Raw genomic sequence first — 18,478 nt, 5'->3', positions numbered from 1 at the left:
GGAGGAGGGGCTGCTGCTGTTTAACTACACATTAGCCAGAAGGTGCTACTGTAGGTGATGGTCAAGATTTACTTATTATTTTTCTTACTACACGCCCTCTCTGCATTTGTTATTGCTGTATTGGTGTGTAAACCTCCTCTTTAATAGCAGGTTTCACACAACTTTAAACACCATATGCATGAATGTGTCAGTGAAGAGAAAGTTTAAATGTGACAGGCAAGTTGAGTTAATGTATGTAAAGTTTTTTTTTTTGGGGCTTTTTAAGTACATGCTCTAACTGGGCATTTCATAGCAGGGTTCAAAGGAAATTGGAATAACGTGAAATGTCTTATGACTCAACCAAACACAGCTTCTGCAACAACAAAAAACCAACAACCAAAAAAACCCTCATGTATCTGTGAAAAGTTTGAGGCATCACCCCTCCCCCATCTCCACATGGTAGCTGATGCATGACGTGAGAGCGTGGAAGAAGAAGACGGAGGAGAAGAAGAAGAAGAAGAAGAAGAAACAGAAAAAAAGGTGGTCACAGTTTTAGGTACGCTAGGTGAAGCATTATTATTATTATTGTTGTTATTATTGTTATACACCAAACATCGTGTGTTGTTGTGTTGCCCGAGACTCTGAACACCACTGTACAATCACTGTGTGTGTGTGTGTGTGTAAGAGAAAGAGAGTTTACTTACATTAAGGAAGCGTCAGAGGCATTATCAACACACACTAGCCCAAGGTCAGTGAAGTAAACGTGGAAAGAAAAACACAATCATGACACACGACTATAGATACATGGAGGAATAACGTGGCTGGTTTAAAATGATAAATGTCACCTTTTTAAAGTACATTTGAACGCAGCCACATAGACACACCGGACATTTAAAGTGGTGTTTTAAAGTCAGCGTTACGTGCACAGCCATTCCCGTACACGTAGGTCATGTGGGCATTCTAGTTATTTATTTGTATTTATTTATTTATTGAGTCGCAGGCTAACACATGAATATTGTGATTCATTAATCAAACACACTGGCTTGTTTAAAACAATATCGTGAAATGACGTTTAAGTTCGCACACACCAAAAAATCCTGATGAAAAAGTTTGGGAAACACTACAGCATTTTTTTTTTCCTCTTTCTGTTGCTCGCGACCACGTGACCGCCGTGTGGGTTTGGGGGCTGGCGTGCACGCGCTCCATCTTCCCCTTCGATAGATTGATAGAGGGGGGGAGCGCGCGCCGGGATTCAACAGCTGCACAGTGAGGAGTCGCCAAAAGTCGAACAAATATGATTCGCGTTCAAACAATTGAATAGGTGAGAGCTGTTCACCAGCAGCAACAGCGGCAGCTACAGCAGCAACAACAACGCCTTTAAAAGACATGAGGAGGCAGCTCGCACAAGCTGCTCAAAGCCACAGTCGGTCCTAATATCACTATCATTATTTATCCGGAAATTCACAGTTGGTAGGTATTGTTTGGTGAGTTTCTACACTTTTGCTCGAAGTCGAGAACAACAGCACAGTCTGCGGCGGTCGTTTCTCTCGTGTTGTATTTGTTGCTTACGCGAAGAGTCGTTAGGAAGCGACTCCAGCGGAGTTCATTGAAAGTGAGCGTATTCAAACTTATGTGTGGCCAATTTGATCCTAAAAGTGGCGTCAAACAAATGGTCGAGCACTCAAATAAACTATATGTGTATACCATACAGATCTACTCACACACGTATATAGAGTGCGGTTAAACGCTGGTGTGCAACAGTGTGTTGTCACGAAAATAACGTTTATGGAGGTGGGAACGTGTCGAGTGCTAGCTACATTATTGGTGTTAAGTGATATTGATCAGCATTATTCGCTCTGAAAATACACACCTTGATCAAACCCTCCCCACCCCCACCCGCCCCGACCTCTGCTAATTATGCGCACATAGAAATGTAATAGCCGCTCACTTGTTAAGAGTTAAATGTTGTAAAATGTTAACACACACTTGCATGGTTGAATAACAAGGTGGCTAACGTTGGTTAACGCTGCCTCACACAAAGCATATGCCTTATGTTTGCATGTGTGTGTGAGTGAGGGGGGGGGCTTCAATGCTGGGGAAAAAAGGACCAAATTGTTGTGTCTATAAGAATTATACACATAAGTAGGTTACTGTAAACAACACAACAAACGATAAACATAATGGTGAGGTCATCTGTTTCTGTTTAAGACAAACTACAATAACTAGGAAGTCACAGTTGGGATTTCCACCTGATGAGATACACGGTCCATATGTTATGCCCACTGTGGTTGACTCTATGTCAATAATGTAAATAATAACAAGTTAATCCATTAAATGGGCTCTCTGTTGTTCCAATTCTTGTTGGCACTTTTCCCATGAGTCTTGAAACCTGCTGGTCCAGTTGCTCCAGTCCCGAGCCACTCAAATTAATATTGTGTCTTTGACTTTTTTTCATATGCCATATTTGTGTAGTTATTGCAGAGTTAGTGCATTGTTGTGGCCTGTTAATTCTCAGCAATCACGGTTCGAGTGAATGTATATTCCCCTGTAATGTCATTACTGTCATGAAAAACTTATTTTGGACTTTCATTTCCCGTTTCCTTGTCCACTTGATCATTTCAACGACACACTGATTGATCACAGCATGACATCAGTAAATCATTGTACACCTGGCGCACACCAGATAATGCAGCTGATGTTTGTGCCATGTAATGGCATCTCAAACATTCTGCAATTTAAAGGTGCCTCAAGCTGTTTAATGCTATTAAATGGCATCCGACCTGAAGTCCAAAGTTCACTTTTCATTATCTGGAATCAGAAAGGTGCTAAACAAGAATGTTATGGTCTTTTTTTTTGCAACAGTTGCCTACTTCATTGAATTTCATTCTTGTTTTGCTGCCATATTCTATTCAGTAATAACTATCACCCCTTTAATCCAACAAAATAGGTGTACAGGAATGGTATTATGACCATATAAATTGATTTTAATCCCACACCAAGGTTGTGTGGTTGTTGATTCCTGTATATGTTACACATTATCAGTGGCCTGCACATAGAGGAAATGACTTGTCTGTGTAGTTGATTGCTAAAAAGATACATTTCCTGTTTCAGTATGAGGGAAGGCAATTCTTTCTGTGGCATATTTTAAACAGATTTCACTATAATTCAGGTAGTAAGTACCTAATTCCATTTGTACTCTGAGCAAAGACTAAAGGCACTTTTCTCATTTTTCTTCCAGATTCCCAATAGTCTGAACAGTGTATGCTGCCATTGTTGCTCCACCTTGAGAGAACAATGCCGACTCACTCTTTGCTGCCGTTTGTGGAGAGCCCAGATGGACTTGCCCAAGACATTCTGATTAGTAACAGTGCAAGCATCCCTGGGCCTGGCTCGAGCATGACTCCACACACCACTAACTCAGAAAAGGCTCTGTCGCAATCTGGAGGAAACTCGCCGCTTTCTTGCATGTTCTGTGATCAGACCTTTAGTCATCAGGATGAGCTCGGACCCCACGTATTAACACAGCACCCGACCACTTTCTATGAACCCACTGTGCTTCGAGTGGAAGCAGAATTCAGGATCCCAGGAGAGAGACCCCGACCTAAGGCAAACAGCCTCTCGAATGAAAAAGAGGAGGTTCACAGCTGCATTGTCTGTGGCCAGATCTCGCAAGACGCCAGTGAGCTGGAGGCTCATATGAGGAAGCACAAAGACTACTTTACTTACTGTTGTAATGTCTGTGGACGCCGTTTCAGGGAACCATGGTTCCTTAAGAACCATATGAAGATGCATGTGAAACCAGGGGCAAAGAGCAAGGCCCAGCAGGACCTGGAAACCCCGGCCACAGTCAACGGCATTGTTCAAGAGCCTGCTACCGAGTCTGTAGTCACTGTTTACAAAATGTGCATGGTTTGTGGGTTTTTCTTCCCAGATCATGACAGTTTGGTTGAGCACAGCAAAGTACACAATAGAGAAGTGGAGCATGGAAAAGAAAAAGACAAGGAGAACATGGAGGCCACTGCTGAACCCTTTTCCAGCCAGGAAACATTCCTTGGCTGTCTAAACCTTCGGCCTTGCTCTGTAGGAAGTACATTGCAACATGAGAGATCATCAAAATGGATTCCCCAGTTGGACCCCTTCAACACTTATCAGGCCTGGCAACTTGCCACAAAGGGCAAGGTAGCAGTTGGTCCTAATAATACTAAAGATATTGGCCAGGAAGCCAGCACAGACAATGAAGACTGCAACTCTGATAAGGAGGAGCTGAATAATATTTGGTCTGATGGCCTAGGGGGAGACAAGCCTGTAAAGGAGGTCCTTGGGAAAGAGCTGCGCTCCCAGCAGCACACTGCAGTAGAAAACCCACAGCCACAGCGCAGGTCTCTCATGCAAAAAGATAAGGACAAAGAAAGGCCAACCACTTGTCAGGAATGTCAAAGGACTTTCAGGACTTACCACCAGCTAGTTCTTCACTCCAGGGTGCACAAGCGTGAGAGAGGTGGTGAGGGAAGTCCAACTTCCTCTGTTGAAGGGAAGTTGTCAAGAGTTAGCTCACTGGAGCATGGAGAGGAAGGCTCTGAGGAGGGCTTCGAGGATGCAGCACTGACAGAAAACCTTGGTTCAGGTAGATGTAAAGACAATTTACCTGCATTGATTTATACAAAAGTGCTCCCTCTGCTGATGAGAGATGATGACGCATCTTCTTTTTCTCATTTTATTATGTCACTATTAACTCGGTGTGTGTCTCTGTTTTCAAAGGGGAAGACAGTTTTGATCGATCCAAAGTAAGATCAAAACAGTGCAGCTACTGTGGCAAATCATTCCGATCAAGCTATTATCTCACAGTTCATCTGAGGACTCACACAGGTACATTCAACTCTTTTAATTCTTGCATGTCTAAATATGACACCTTGTTGACTGTATCTGGGCTAAATGATTTGGATAAGATATTGAATTGTGATTTTTCTGTCCTAGACTATGATTATAATTGTTGTGATATTTTAAAGTACGATTTTAAAATAATGTAAAGCAATATTATTACATGTGATACCATAACGATATTAAACTTTACATTCCAATACAAGGATGAGAACTTAGATTTGAATTATTTCTTACATTGTAGATCAATCGACACTTAGCAGACCATGCTAATTTGACCTTGCTTGTTTGAAAGTGCAATTATGAATTGCAAATAATGCATTTTATTGTGCTTATTCTTCGCTGTTTCAGGTGAAAAACCATACAAGTGTGCTTACTGCGACTATGCTGCAGCTCAGAAGACTTCACTAAAATATCACCTGGATCGTCGCCACAAGAACAAACCCTTTGTGGAGATCCCCAACAAACCTATGCATTCAGTGCCCTCTCCCAATGACGGAAAACAAGGAAACGACAATGAAAGTCCTGCCCCAAATCGATCAAAACTCTGGGTTCCTGCTGTCAAATCATACACTGATGGAACACCCGAGAACAAATGTGAGAGTATAGGCAGCAAACTTGGCAAACCACTCCTTCAGATAAGTGATGCTGAGATGGAAAAACTAGTTGCCAAGTCTGCTAACTCTCCGACTGATGATGTGCACATAAAATGCCCTCTGCCTGTTAACATGAAGATGGAAGGGGAAGATATAAAGGAGGAAATCTCTGAGGCCCCATTAAATTTGTCCGTAAAAGTGTCCCTCTCCATCCCTGCCAGTGCGGAACCCAGAAACACATTAAGTCCAATTGCTTGTTCGTTTTGTGCATATAAAACAATGCACCCAGAGGTTCTGATAATGCACAAAAAGCTGTCTCATAAAGATAAATCAGACGGTGCAAAAAAGAGTCTGAAACAAAAGCGTTACACAGGATGTCCCCCTGCGCTCAATGGCAAAGATGTCGGCCCACTTCCAGTGACTGACAGGCGCCACCCTCGTCGAACCAAATCCCCACCCCCTCAACCTGCAAAGCCTCAAGAGAGTACGCCTACTAAACCCACCGCTGGTCCCAAACAGTCACCGCTCCATGCACCCCTACATGAAGCTGTCCAGGAGACCCCGCGTTATAGGCAGAACACTGATTCACACCCCAGTCAGGACTCCTCCAGGTATACAGACGTCATGAGGAAACCCAACACTGGCAGTAACAAGTATGTAATCGACAGACCGGGCCTCCCAGACAGAGTGGGGATCGGTGAGAGGAGTTACCCTGCACGAAGCGGCGTCATTTGGCACTCGGATGCTGCCAGGCTGTGCCTGTCGAGTCGATTTCCAAACCTCCCCCAGATGGATTTTGGTGAACCCTCCAACAAGAGACCGAAATACCCGGTACCCACAGGCAGGGAGGCCGACATCAGTGAGAAGCCTGGATTTAGAGCACCTTTAGGGGACGGATCCGGGAGATTCAGAGGTGTGAAAACCACATCACAAAAGTCTGGCCCATCCACACTTCCCGAGACGTTAGTGAAGAACACATCGACAGCCATAGGAGGAGGTTTAGACACCGAGTGGAGCATGATGAACCTGCTTTGCCCCTACACACCCAACGACCTGGCATCGCTTTATCACAGTTCACCCATGAACCCCAGTCATGGAGCACTGTCCAACCCAAGAGCAGGTATGTGATAGTTTAGCTACTTCAGATGTTTTACATTACGGTAAAATACAGTGGGGTCAAAATGTCTACAAACACTTTTGTACCACACTAGTATTTTTTAATGTAAATAAAACTAGGGCACTGTATATCTGCATGTCTTTACAGTCTGTAGAGATAACATTGCAGATTCTTTTTCCTCAGGGGGCAGAACTGTGCTGTACCAACACTTACCCACTCTGCCCAACCTGCAGAGAAGAGACCCCCCAGGCCCCTTTCCTAATCAACGCTATGGGGCTACTGACAAAAGTAGCTAAAGTGCCAGTAAGGTAAAAGAAAATAAGGACATTTTTGGAAATGCAAACAAGGACTTCCTTTTTTTTGGACGTTCAGAGTCCGACCAGAATATTTTATACCCTGGCACTCGATATAAATGTTTCAAAGTCGTATGTGAAAAGTATTTTTTTGTCTTCTCTCTAGATCAAAGTGCTGCTATCTTATTTTAGAGAACTTTGTTCAGTGTACTGATTGGAGAGGAGAGGTGGTCTGGGCTCAGGAAGTGTCTATGCTCCCCTAATTTAAAGCGTTTTCAATAGAATAAAACTTATGTTGCATAGACGCTCCAGGGCTCAGCTTTCAGTGTACATTTTTTTTCTTTGTTGATTGGAAATTGCAGAGTATCTCTCTTTCAATATATTACTCCACCAGGGTGCACTGTGAGTTTTTTTTTTTTCCCACTTGAAATTATTGCTTAATCCACTTTGACCCACACTAATGCCTGTAAGTGTCTATGACATAACAGTACAATTTGTATGTGGGATGACAACAATTTACCTGTAAGCTTTCAGTACATATAAATTGTATAACCTAAGAAGAATGACCTGTGTGAAGAATTGCTGCTCTGTTCACAGAATGTCAATGACCAAGCAGTAATTAAGCACTATGCTGTTATTTGTTTGCTTTTCCAAAGCACTGGAGGGTGGGGATTTTCTGTAGAATAACTTGATGGCTTTGACCCAGTGGTTCACAAACAGGCCATATAGTTACAAGTCCTTCTGTGTTTGCTGAAGTGTTCTACCTCATGTTGTGCTCCCGACATTGTCATTCTTGTTAAGCTGCTGCCACTGTCAAATCGGCTGCAGCGCTAGTTTGCTGTTGACTGGAGACATTTTTCGAGCACAAGTAGATGGACACGTAGCCGTCGACCATGTAAAACACAACAGCGGCTACTGCTGAGGTCGCGTCAACACAACGAATGAACACAGACCAAATTATATGCGTATTGTTTATCCTTTTTGAAATGGCAAATGTCTTCCATCTGTCTCTGCCTCAAATGTACGAGCTGTAAAAGAGGGCTGAATTCCATGGATTTCTATTGGCGTATTAAAATAAAAAATTGGTGCTGTACTTAATTGGGTTGCCCATTAAATTGCTAGTGAGGATCTTGTTTTTACTATGCAGAGTCCTGAAAGTGGAGTTTTGTTTTTAGTGGCAGCGGTCAGTATGGATGATCATCAAGGGGCCTTTTTAAATGTATGGCTGCATGGTTTGGAGGAAAAAAAAAAAAAATCAAAACGACCAGTTATGCTGGCTCAGTTGTACACTGTGAACAAAAAAAGTCTCAGGTTATTGTGTTATCTGTTGTGTAATGTAGTATTTTTGCCACTTTGAAAGGCTTTGGTTAAGTTATTTTTTGTTTGGTATTCACATTACATGTGTACTTACTGTATGTAAAAATGAAAATATTGTTTGAGATTTGTATGACACATTTCAATAATAAAGTGTGAGGAGAGAAGCTCTGTGCATGTTTTTCTTTTTTTTTTTTTGTTACTCAAAGTGGTTAGCTGTAGGCAGGTTCCTTTGGGCTTGACTTTAGATATAACAATAACATAACGGCCAAAATACCTTTTTACATACCTAACACAGCTTCTAACGGACACGTCCACCAACCCAAAGGTCAAAGGGCCCACGGCACCCTTTATCTTTAAACTAAGAGTTTTAATAACATCAAAGGTTCACAAAGCGACATTCCTTTCCTTGCAAGACTATTTACTCAAAGGCTTAATGCCAACTACGTCAACAGTTCACAAATGACACTGTAACAAGTAATCCTGCACTTATCATTTAAATTACAGTTGACCGTTGTGTCACATATATCTGTTGCTGAACTCAAGTCAAAGGCTATTTTAAGTCTTAATATATCGACTCTATACTGTAGGCCTGACAGTAGTCCCTTTAGTTTCCCTTTTCCCAGGGTCACACCATATTTACCTTAAACACATAAAGTGTTTAAAAAGAAACAAATGTCTAAAATGTATATATAATGTACAACTTTTTAGACTTCTACTTCTGCTAAAAATGTCTGTGCCCAAAGGAATATTTAAGGTTTAAACCAATACCAGCCTGGTTCCTTATCTTTATTCGAGGTCATTCTGCAATGACAGGTTCAAGAGTAAATACTGTAAACCTAAATCTAGGCATAGGTTTTTGATAAAATAACCCACTAGTGTTTTTTGTTACATACTCAATCTCCTCCTCTTTTTCCAGCTACAGTATATCATGAGTGGAATGTGAGGCCTCCACAGTGATTGGATAATTCCTGAGCTAAACGTTTCCAGTATCTTCACACAGCCGAACACCAAACACCCACACACTTCTACTACAACACAAATGAAACAAACAACTTTGCATGAGGAAATGTCTTAATTACTCCCTTTGCCAATGGATTTAATCACTTGTAAATTACAGCATAGGAATGAACAGGCAGTGTGCACTGTCTCCATCAGTGACTGAGGTTGACCACTAGATGGCAGTATTTACAAAGTCTTAGATTGCAGCCAGGCTGGATCCTGGTCTGCGTGTTCAGTCAGAGCTGCAGACCTACAGTAGTATTAAATAAAACTACACAGCGTGGACACGTTAGAAACATCTAATTATAAAGCTTGATATCTAAGTAGTGTTTGATACAGAATAGAACAGAATAGAGATTAAAACCGCACAGGTTATTATCTGTTATCATTATCATTATTGTTATTATTAACTGCACCTGTGACCACACCTTAATTGGTGATGTCACACAGGTGTTGTCTGTCAGGTGTGAAAGCCAGACACACTTGCTCGCTACGTCACTGGGTATGTAATTAAAGGCTTCGAACCGATTAATGCAGGCGTAGATTTTTCCCTGAGTGTTTCTCAGTAAGCACGTGGAACTTCAAAAAAGAAAAAAAGAAAAGACAAAGACTTCCCGTAGAGAAGCGTAGTTACAGCGTCTGCATCAGACACGAGGATATTGTTGTCGACTTTCTCCGTTCCTGTAAAAGGAGAAGACTGACGCGGCCGATCATGGCTGCGCATTCTGTAAGAAAATAAATTGCGGTGGACAATGTTCAGCACACTGGATGCTTTAAAGTTTGATTTTTTTTCTTTCTTTCTTCCTTTCTTTCTTCCCTCCTCCCATTTTGAGTAGACCACATCTGTTTGCTGTCTGCTCCCCTGGGCCAGCACTGTGTAATCTATTGCATTAGCTCACATTAGTGCATATCGCCCATGGGCCTTGGTAATCACAAACGCAAAATGAGCATTTCACTTAGCATCACCCTCATGTCCCCCACCCACCCACCACCACCACCACCACACACACTATGGTAAACTTAGTGCAAATGCGTGGCAGAGAACGCAAGTTGACAACAGCTTATGACATGCGTCCAAAAGATCCCTGTGCCCAGAAGGCTCCAAGGGTTTTCATGTCAAAAGCCCCATTAATGGACAAGGATACACTTTGAATATCAAATTGTGTGCGAGTATGTGTGCATCTGTTTCCAGAAGTTTGGCTTCAACTTTGCTTTTAGTCTTTACAGAATGAATAGCACTGCGGGCCTTCCACTCTTTCTTTGGCCTTCAGGCCTCAAATCATTTTAGATTAAATATATGGATTAAATTAGTTGTACAGTATATAATGTCATTTAAAGTTAAGATACGGATTCATCACAATATACTTCGTTTAGTGATCCCTTCATTTTCTGGGGTAGATCTTTATCACAATCTATTACAATTGCCAACTATGTTCAGTTTCCTGTGTGTTCAGTGTGTGAGTGAAAATGCTTAGGCACAAAACACCTGAGGTTTTCAAAGCTCCTTATCAGGTTTATTTCATCACATTAGGTTTTGCACGTTGGTAAAGATTCACACAGGAACCGTTTTAGAACACATTTCAATAAACATATGCCATTTTATGCATCAGTTGCTATCCATTCAATGTGAATATCGAATCTCCTACCGCTCTCCTTTCTTGTGAAGCAAACTTAACATTTTCTCCTTCCTCTTAAGTGCTCCCTCCTTCTATTTTCAAATGTTGCCTCCAGATTGGAGCTTTGCATGAATTAGCAATTGGGCCAACAAAGTGGAAACGGTCAATTGTTGAATATCCTGTCAGAATTTGAGGCAGAAAGAGACTCTGCCGTGGCTGTGATTGCTCATCATCGTCACCCCATTCCTCTGAGGGAGAGGAGCAATGTAATGGTTCCCACAAAAACAGCCCCTGGCCTAAGGAAAGGGATTTGGGTGTCTGGAGACAACAGGGGCCATATGGAGCAGGCTGAGATAGCAAGGCACATGTACAGAATAATGGATGACGTGTCATGTTTCATGTTGCCGAGAAGCCATCAAGAGACTTAGTTTGGGGAAATCAAAAGGCTCACACACAGCAAATGCGACTGTTGTACCACTTAGCATTTTTTTGCTTATTTTTATATTGTGTGATAGGGGAATAAATATATATATATATAGGCCTCTATAACTATATAACTTAATTTCCAGATACAGGCGAGAATAGTATGATACAAACCTTTTCTGCGGGGAGAGGCAGTGTTGTTTTCTTCACCGCTTTGATTCAAATAGAAATATCTCAACAGGCCTGTTGTATAATTTTAACATAAAAAATGTATAATTTTACTGTCTTTAGATGATCTTCGGTGATCTCCCGACTCAAATACCCATTAAAGGCCTGGTGTGTAACATTTATGAGGGTTTATAGGCACAAGTGGAATAAACTATAAGTATTTAGAGGTGTGTATTTGCTTTAAAATAAAAATGGTTTCATTTGCGTAGTCTTAGAATAAGCCTTTTAAGTGTACTTAAGGCAAAGGCCTTGCTTTACAACGGCTGCCATTTTGAGCTGTCATTTTGCCACAGCAGTGTGAACGAACAAAGCAGCCAGAACGTGTGTTTCACAGAAGCTTGCTATGGAAATGAAGAACGCGCTTCTTGTGTGTAAAGGCTGATGTACTTCCATGACATCCTTGGAAAAGACGGAGCGGAGAAGTCCTTTGTTTGTTACAATCTGCAGTCTTGCCGTTAAATGTCACTAATTCTTACACATGGGACCATTAGTAGTTAACTGCTCGTAAATGATCGTCCTGAACAGTTGGGGAAGGAGATGAACAAGCAACATATTTTTGGATTTTTAAAAGAAATGATGGCCGTATTTTCATAATCGATCAATCTGTAGATTATTTTCTAATCGTTTGGTCCATGAAATATCAGAAAATTTTAACAAATGTTGATCAGTGTTTGTCACACCTGGAAATGATGATGTTCTCAAATGTCTACAAACCAAAATTATTAACTTTTAATGATTTCTTTGTAATCAAGGGCAAAGAAATGAAGAAAGTACTCACATTTAAGAAGCTTAAACAATCGGAAATCTTGTTTTAATCGTGAAAAAAAGCTTTGAACCGATGAATCGATTATCAAAATAGTTGTTGATTAATTTAGTAATCAATTAATAATCGATGAATTGTTTCAGCTCTAGTTACAAGCCGTGTTTCCATCATGGTACAGTATGGTTTGGAACGGTAAAGCCCTGGGCTTGCGTTTCGACTGAGTACAGACGATGTACCGGTGCGACGACAACAAACGCCGACATCAAATGTGACACAACAGACGACAACACAATGGACAACAATGGAGGACATCCAGCACAACAACAACACGTCAAGGTTTGTATGAGAATAGACTGTTGTGGGTCTAGCTCCAGTCGTAGCATACCACTACTCTGGTACCCCGAGGGAAGGGTACCCGAAAATGGAACGGTTGGGGCCGGTTATTTTGGTACTATTCTTAATGGAAACGTAAAAAAAGAATATGCACTAATATTCATGTTGCATGGAACAGGAGGCAAAGTAATATGTTCATTTTCACATGAAGTGTGTTAAAAACATCACGCTGTGATCATCACCTCCACTGAGTGATACCAGTCAGGTTCAATTTAAGACCTCACACAGCCATATTGAAATTAACTCACTATTTCAGCTAGAACCACACACTGTATGGAAGTGTACTAACTGCAGTATCCACAATTGAGACACGTCTTGTTTCAGTTTCAACGAATGTAAAATCACACTGATAAAATCCAAAATATCAGGTATTCAGGAGACGATGAAATCCACTGCTGTTGGTGTGTGATAAAATACTCCTCTGTCCAGAGCTCTCCTGCCAGAGGGGCACTGTATACTTAGCCCCCCTCCCTCCCTCCCTCTCTCTCTGTCTGCTCTACCTGCATGTGGAATAAGCTGAGCACCTCACCTCTGTTTTTCTCCCAGTGTCAGAACTACACTTAAGTGCTGTTTCTGATACCCATGAGTAAGCCTCATAAAAGCTGCCCCATCGCCGCAGTGTTATTGTTTCTTGCGGATGATTGATTGATGGATGAGGGCTGACACTTCAATGAAGCCATTTCCACTGGCATCTCTATCCGATGATGTGCAGCGTATATTTTCCATCCACGCCTCATTGCTTGCCTGTGTCATTCCTGGAACTTCATTTACACCATGTTCCCTGAAGGACCTTTTTTTTAGCCCCATCTCCCTTTTTTCCTCTCCCTGGCTCCTCTTTTTATCTCCTCTTTTTTTCCATGCCATAAAATAATGCTATTTCTCGTCGACTCTGGAGGGGCCCGGAATCATTTGCGGGGAATGATAAAACCATAGGCATGGCGGGGTTATTTACAGGAAGTGTAACACTGACAGGGTCCCACTGTTGGGCTTTTTTCATTGTCAGATGCCAAGTCCGTGCTGAGGCAGGGCAGGGCTGTGATATACATTTCAAATGCACTCGCACCTTCACTGCGCGCACACAAAGTCATGTACTGTTATCTCCGTGAACCAAATAAAGACTCGCCACATTACAAATTCTCCCAAAATGTTGTCCAAAGCTAAAGTTAAAGTCTATCAGATCAATGGCAGAGTGATTGAGGTGCCTTCTCTGAGACAATTGCCTGTTTTTGCTCATATGGGGAGCAGATGGTAAGCAGGCATCAGTGCGGCAGGCTTTCTGGGATGACAGCCATGAGATTCCCCCTCAGGTGCCATTGGAGCCCCTTTAGAAAGAGAGAGTGATTGGTAGGACATGGCACTTCCTAAGCAACTGCTTTCCCTGACTTTCCCAATGTTACAGTTTGCACCGACAGGCTCCGGAGCAGTAAATATGTGTAAAATGTCACACATTTTTTTCCTCCCGCTGCTGTGTACAGTACATTCTTTACAAACGATGAGATGTTTTGCAGATGCCTTCATTTTAAATTACATTTCACACTATTTCATCAACAGGAAAATATGTAATTTTCTCCTAATTAAACCAGCGCCTTCATATAAACTGTTCAGAAATGTTTACAACACTAAAGTGATTTTAAGTATTCATGGTGTCAAAGATGATTAACAGTTAATCTACTCTCTGTGCTGCGACATAATATACGTGTAATAATATACAATAATACACTTGTACACTTGTAAACCTGATACATATGTTTACATAAGCAGGTGTTAATACAGTACACTGTGAATTGATAATATAGATAATATAGCACATCTGATAAATATTACTGATACATATGGGGACATGAAATGAAATGACATTTCGTAAATGGAAATTCTACATGTGTATATGCAATTATGAATTGTTTACTACACAAAATCATATAAATGATTAGGATAACATTTCATATATATATATATATATACATGACCAGTTCAAAAAATAATTCATCCATAAATATTTCATTTGTCTATTTACAGTATATAATACAACATATTTGGAGTAATAATAAATAAAGTGAGATAAATATAGTTTATGTTTCATGAATTGAAATATAGACTTAAAGGCCTTTTTCAGACCAAGATAAATAAGTAAAACCTAATGTAAAAAGGGAATGTGGGATACTATGTGTTACTATTATTAGTTGTAGTCATGTTAACATACATTATAATATAATGCATTTAATTAAGATCCTATGTGCAAATTATCATGTGAGTCATGTGTTTAGGACATCTGACAGTCTATATTCTTTTTGATTATAATTGTGTTTCCCTGTGTTACCAAACACTGACTCACTGACAACTAGAACTGTCGCTTTATTTATGTTTATTTATTTATTAAAAAGTATTCAAGAACACAAAGCTCAAGTTACAATTGCAATGTTACGTTGTTGGCTATTTCCTGCTAAGTTAAAGCTACAGTTGTTATATATAAATTTATATCTGCAACAGCTGTGCTATGGTGTGTCATAAAACATTTATGCATTGTTTATATTCATCTAATAAATGCTAAATATGTTGATTTAATTTATTTTGTAGGCGAAAGACATTAACAGACAACTGCCTGCATTAAATTAGTGGTATTATTAATATCCACCGGATCCATGTGAATTAGATCTGCAGGGCAAAATGAGAGACACAATGCACAGTTGAACACATTATGCATTTACTGGCTTCAAAAATGTGTGTGTGTGTTGACCTTGGTGTATTTGACCTTGGTTGCTATTGGACATTTTGGTTCATCAGGAAAGATGATTGTTTCCTTTAAAGGATATTAGGATGACTGTGTCTAAAGGAAGCTGACATGGCTCCCTGCATCCCTGATGGTTTCCACTCCGTTTCTTTTATAGTCACTCAGTCGGTAAGGGAATAGTGTCCCACCACAGTATTTATACATTAAGCAAGGTCTACCTCTGTCGAAAAAACACAGTGCAATGATTGGCCCAGGAGTATAATTTCTCCCGTGTCTACATTGGCGTGTCATCCTTTATCAATAATCACCTTGGAAGAAGTGCTGGTCTTGTTCAAAGAGGATTGACCTCTGTGGTGATTAGGGTTATGTGGATGGTGGTCATCCGTTACCGCAACCCATACTCGACCCTGTATAATATCTGCAAATGGGGAGGGTGGGAGGTCTGGGAGCAGCCCTATAATTGTCATACCACATACAGTCGGTGGCCTCCTGGCCTTGTGACCACTCCAGTAAACCCATCTCACTTCTGTCACTTCCACCACATGCCTTGTCGTGGGGAAGAAGACAAACACTGCTGCCTTTGAAAAAGAAAAATGAAAAGGGTGATACTGTATTTTCTTTTAAATGCATCCATTAAAGCCATTATCTGATTGCAGTGCATTTACATTTGATTATTTTGTTTTTCTATGTGGTTGTGGAATGCAAAGGAGGAAAAAAAAAAAAAAAAACATGGGAATGAATGAGCTGCTAGATCTGGGAAAGGAGGAATGAGGAAGTTACGCATCAATTCCACAAAGCAATAGCCCTCCTCTTCTAATGCAATGTGACACTGAATACTACACACAGAGAAACAAGTAACCTCAAATTGGGTTATTCTTCCTACCTGCCAGTAATCCAGTTGATAAGCACTATACATGTAGATTTCTGGGGAGCGGAGAAATCAGATTAGCCTGAGCTGAACTGGGATTTTCAATCTAAATTGGCTGTTGTTCCTCAGGTCGCTCATTCTATCAGGATGAATGAGGGGAAATAAATAATCTGACTTTGCTTCAGATAAATCGTCTGCATGGGAGGAAAGCAGTGGTTGGGAAAAAAAAACACTGTTGGTTATTGAGCATACAGAGATGTACAGTTAAAACGAGCATATGAGTTTTAAAACACACTAAAGTGTAAGTTGTTTTTGATCATATTTAGGGACAAAAAAACGAATAATTCTGCTGTATTTCTGAACTCTTTATCCAGAAACAATTGTTTCTTAGGGAAGGGTGTGCACCCAAACATCACTTAAACTGAAAGTGTAACTGTTACAGAGACCCTTATTGAATGACAAAGACTAATCGGGTGTCATGGGCGACCAGAGGGGACTTTCATAAAGGTGTCTCAGAAAAAAAGCAGGATTTATTGGGGGAAAGGCTTTCTTGAACGAGCCTAATAAAGCAAACCAGGATTAATCAGTTTCATAAAGCCGACCCACCATGGGGAGGTAAGTAAAAACAAACAAAAACAATCCCCCAAAAACCTACAGTCCAACTTTGCTAGCTGCTTTAAGGCTGATGTAAGTCTTAAGTCTTAACCTTCAAGTCTCAAGCAAGTCCAAAGACATTCTTGCAAGAATCAAGCAAGTCAAGTCGAGTCCCTGCTTTAAATCAAGCAAGTTACAAGTCAAGTCGTGTGAATATAGAATAGGAACATGATTTACCAGATATTCCACATTTAAATATGTTAAAAAAGAACTACTAGAGGGTTTTACCGGGAACAGAAACACTGTATTCCTCACAAAATGAAAGGACTGCTTCATGGTCCCATACAATTGAATTGTTAATAATAATAATAATAATAATAATAATAATAATAACAATAATAATATATATATATATATATATATATATATATATATATATATATATATATATATATATATATATATATATATTATGCTAAAACCTAACTCCACAGTTTTCAAAATAAAAGTCTCAGTCAGGCAAAAAAAAAACCTTTAAAAATCAAAGTCCGAAAAAAAACCAAAAACCTGAAACACAAACAGGAAGTGGGCGTCCATATATATATATATATATATATATATATATATATATATATATATATATATATATATATATATATATATATGTATATATATATATATATATATATATATATATATATATATATATATATAATTAACATCAATAAAAATAATTAAAACTACAGAGCTTAGAATGCAAAGTATACTGACATTTGGCCTTCTTTAAACCATGATGAAATGAATTTTAAATATTAGACAAAACTAGATGGGAAGTGTCAAATTAAATTTCACATAGTGGTCTTAGTGTCGCTTGGTTGCCAGGTTGGTTTACAAGGCCGCAAATGCAGACGCCCAATATTTGAGAAACTGTAGAAATTCTGTAATTTGGAGTAATTTTACTCGAGTCACGTGACTCGAGTCCCCCACCTCTGGTGGACACACAACATTCTAAAAACGACAATGCTAACATGCTAAACATACCATCATACAGGTCAGCCCTTATCAAAACTTGATATCTAATACAGATTGCAACACAGGTGCGTTGCAGCTACGCAATCTGAGAGGAAGTGTTTCCATAGTAGCTAAGTCCAGACTAATTTAGAACAGCTTTAAAGGGATATAAACCTGATTTACCGATGCAAGGTAATAACTGGTTTAACTGGTAAACTTGCTCATTCAGCTGAAGCGTAAGTGCTGTTATTTAGTACCAGTTCTTAAAGACCACAAGCACAACACAGATTTATTCACTCACATAAGGGTTTCACTGTTCCTTTCATGTGACACCAAAAAACTGCACAGCACAAATGAACAGAGATGATTACACCTAACCTTTACCTGTTTGTTTTCGTTAGTTACGGCACATTCGCTAACCTAAAAATACAGTTTGAGAAAGAAAATTGGAATTCAGGCGTTTATTTTATCCATGCAAATGTGACATCACGGCATGATTTATGTCCTTAGCAACGTTTCCCTGCATTGCAAATAGCCAGAGTCTGTGTCTCTCCTCTGCTGTTTTTGTATTTTCTAGCATGACACGTGAATCCCCGGTGGTCCTGGAAATCAGACAACCCAGGTGCAACACTAATATCCTCCCAGTATCCAAACATTTCCTTTAAAAGTAACTGG

The 18,478-nt window shown here is 40.1% G+C and overlaps 1 protein-coding gene across 3 annotated transcripts; it reads left to right on the top strand.

The window, feature by feature from the left end:
- Window positions 1–1,212: 1,212 nt before the first annotated feature.
- Window positions 1,213–8,344, top strand: znf217 (zinc finger protein 217). 3 transcript variants are annotated; one of them, XM_044038855.1, is made up of 5 exons: window positions 1,213–1,300; window positions 3,218–4,603; window positions 4,738–4,845; window positions 5,209–6,573; window positions 6,754–8,344. In XM_044038855.1, the coding sequence occupies exons 2-5, from the start codon at window positions 3,241–3,243 to the stop codon at window positions 6,864–6,866; spliced, it is 2,949 nt and encodes a 982-aa protein (XP_043894790.1). In that variant the 5' UTR covers window positions 1,213–1,300; window positions 3,218–3,240; the 3' UTR covers window positions 6,867–8,344. The 3 variants fall into 3 exon arrangements, with proteins under 3 accessions (XP_043894790.1, XP_043894788.1, XP_043894789.1); XM_044038853.1 differs by having other exon boundaries at window positions 1,213–1,449; XM_044038854.1 differs by having other exon boundaries at window positions 1,213–1,463.
- Window positions 8,345–18,478: the final 10,134 nt, after the last annotated feature.

Source organism: Solea senegalensis, linkage group LG11 (assembly GCF_019176455.1).
Source record: "Solea senegalensis isolate Sse05_10M linkage group LG11, IFAPA_SoseM_1, whole genome shotgun sequence".
Lineage (NCBI taxonomy): Eukaryota > Metazoa > Chordata > Actinopteri > Pleuronectiformes > Soleidae > Solea > Solea senegalensis.
This window is presented reverse-complemented; position numbering and strand designations above follow the sequence as displayed.

Coding starts and splice junctions, on each gene's coding strand:
- znf217 (XM_044038855.1), top strand. CDS start 3,241: ATGCTGCCATTGTTGCTCCACCTTGAGAGAACAATGCCGACTCACTCT. Junction 4,604..4,737: donor GACAGAAAACCTTGGTTCAG/GTAGATGTAAAG, acceptor CTGTTTTCAAAG/GGGAAGACAGTTTTGATCGA. Junction 4,846..5,208: donor TCATCTGAGGACTCACACAG/GTACATTCAACT, acceptor TCGCTGTTTCAG/GTGAAAAACCATACAAGTGT.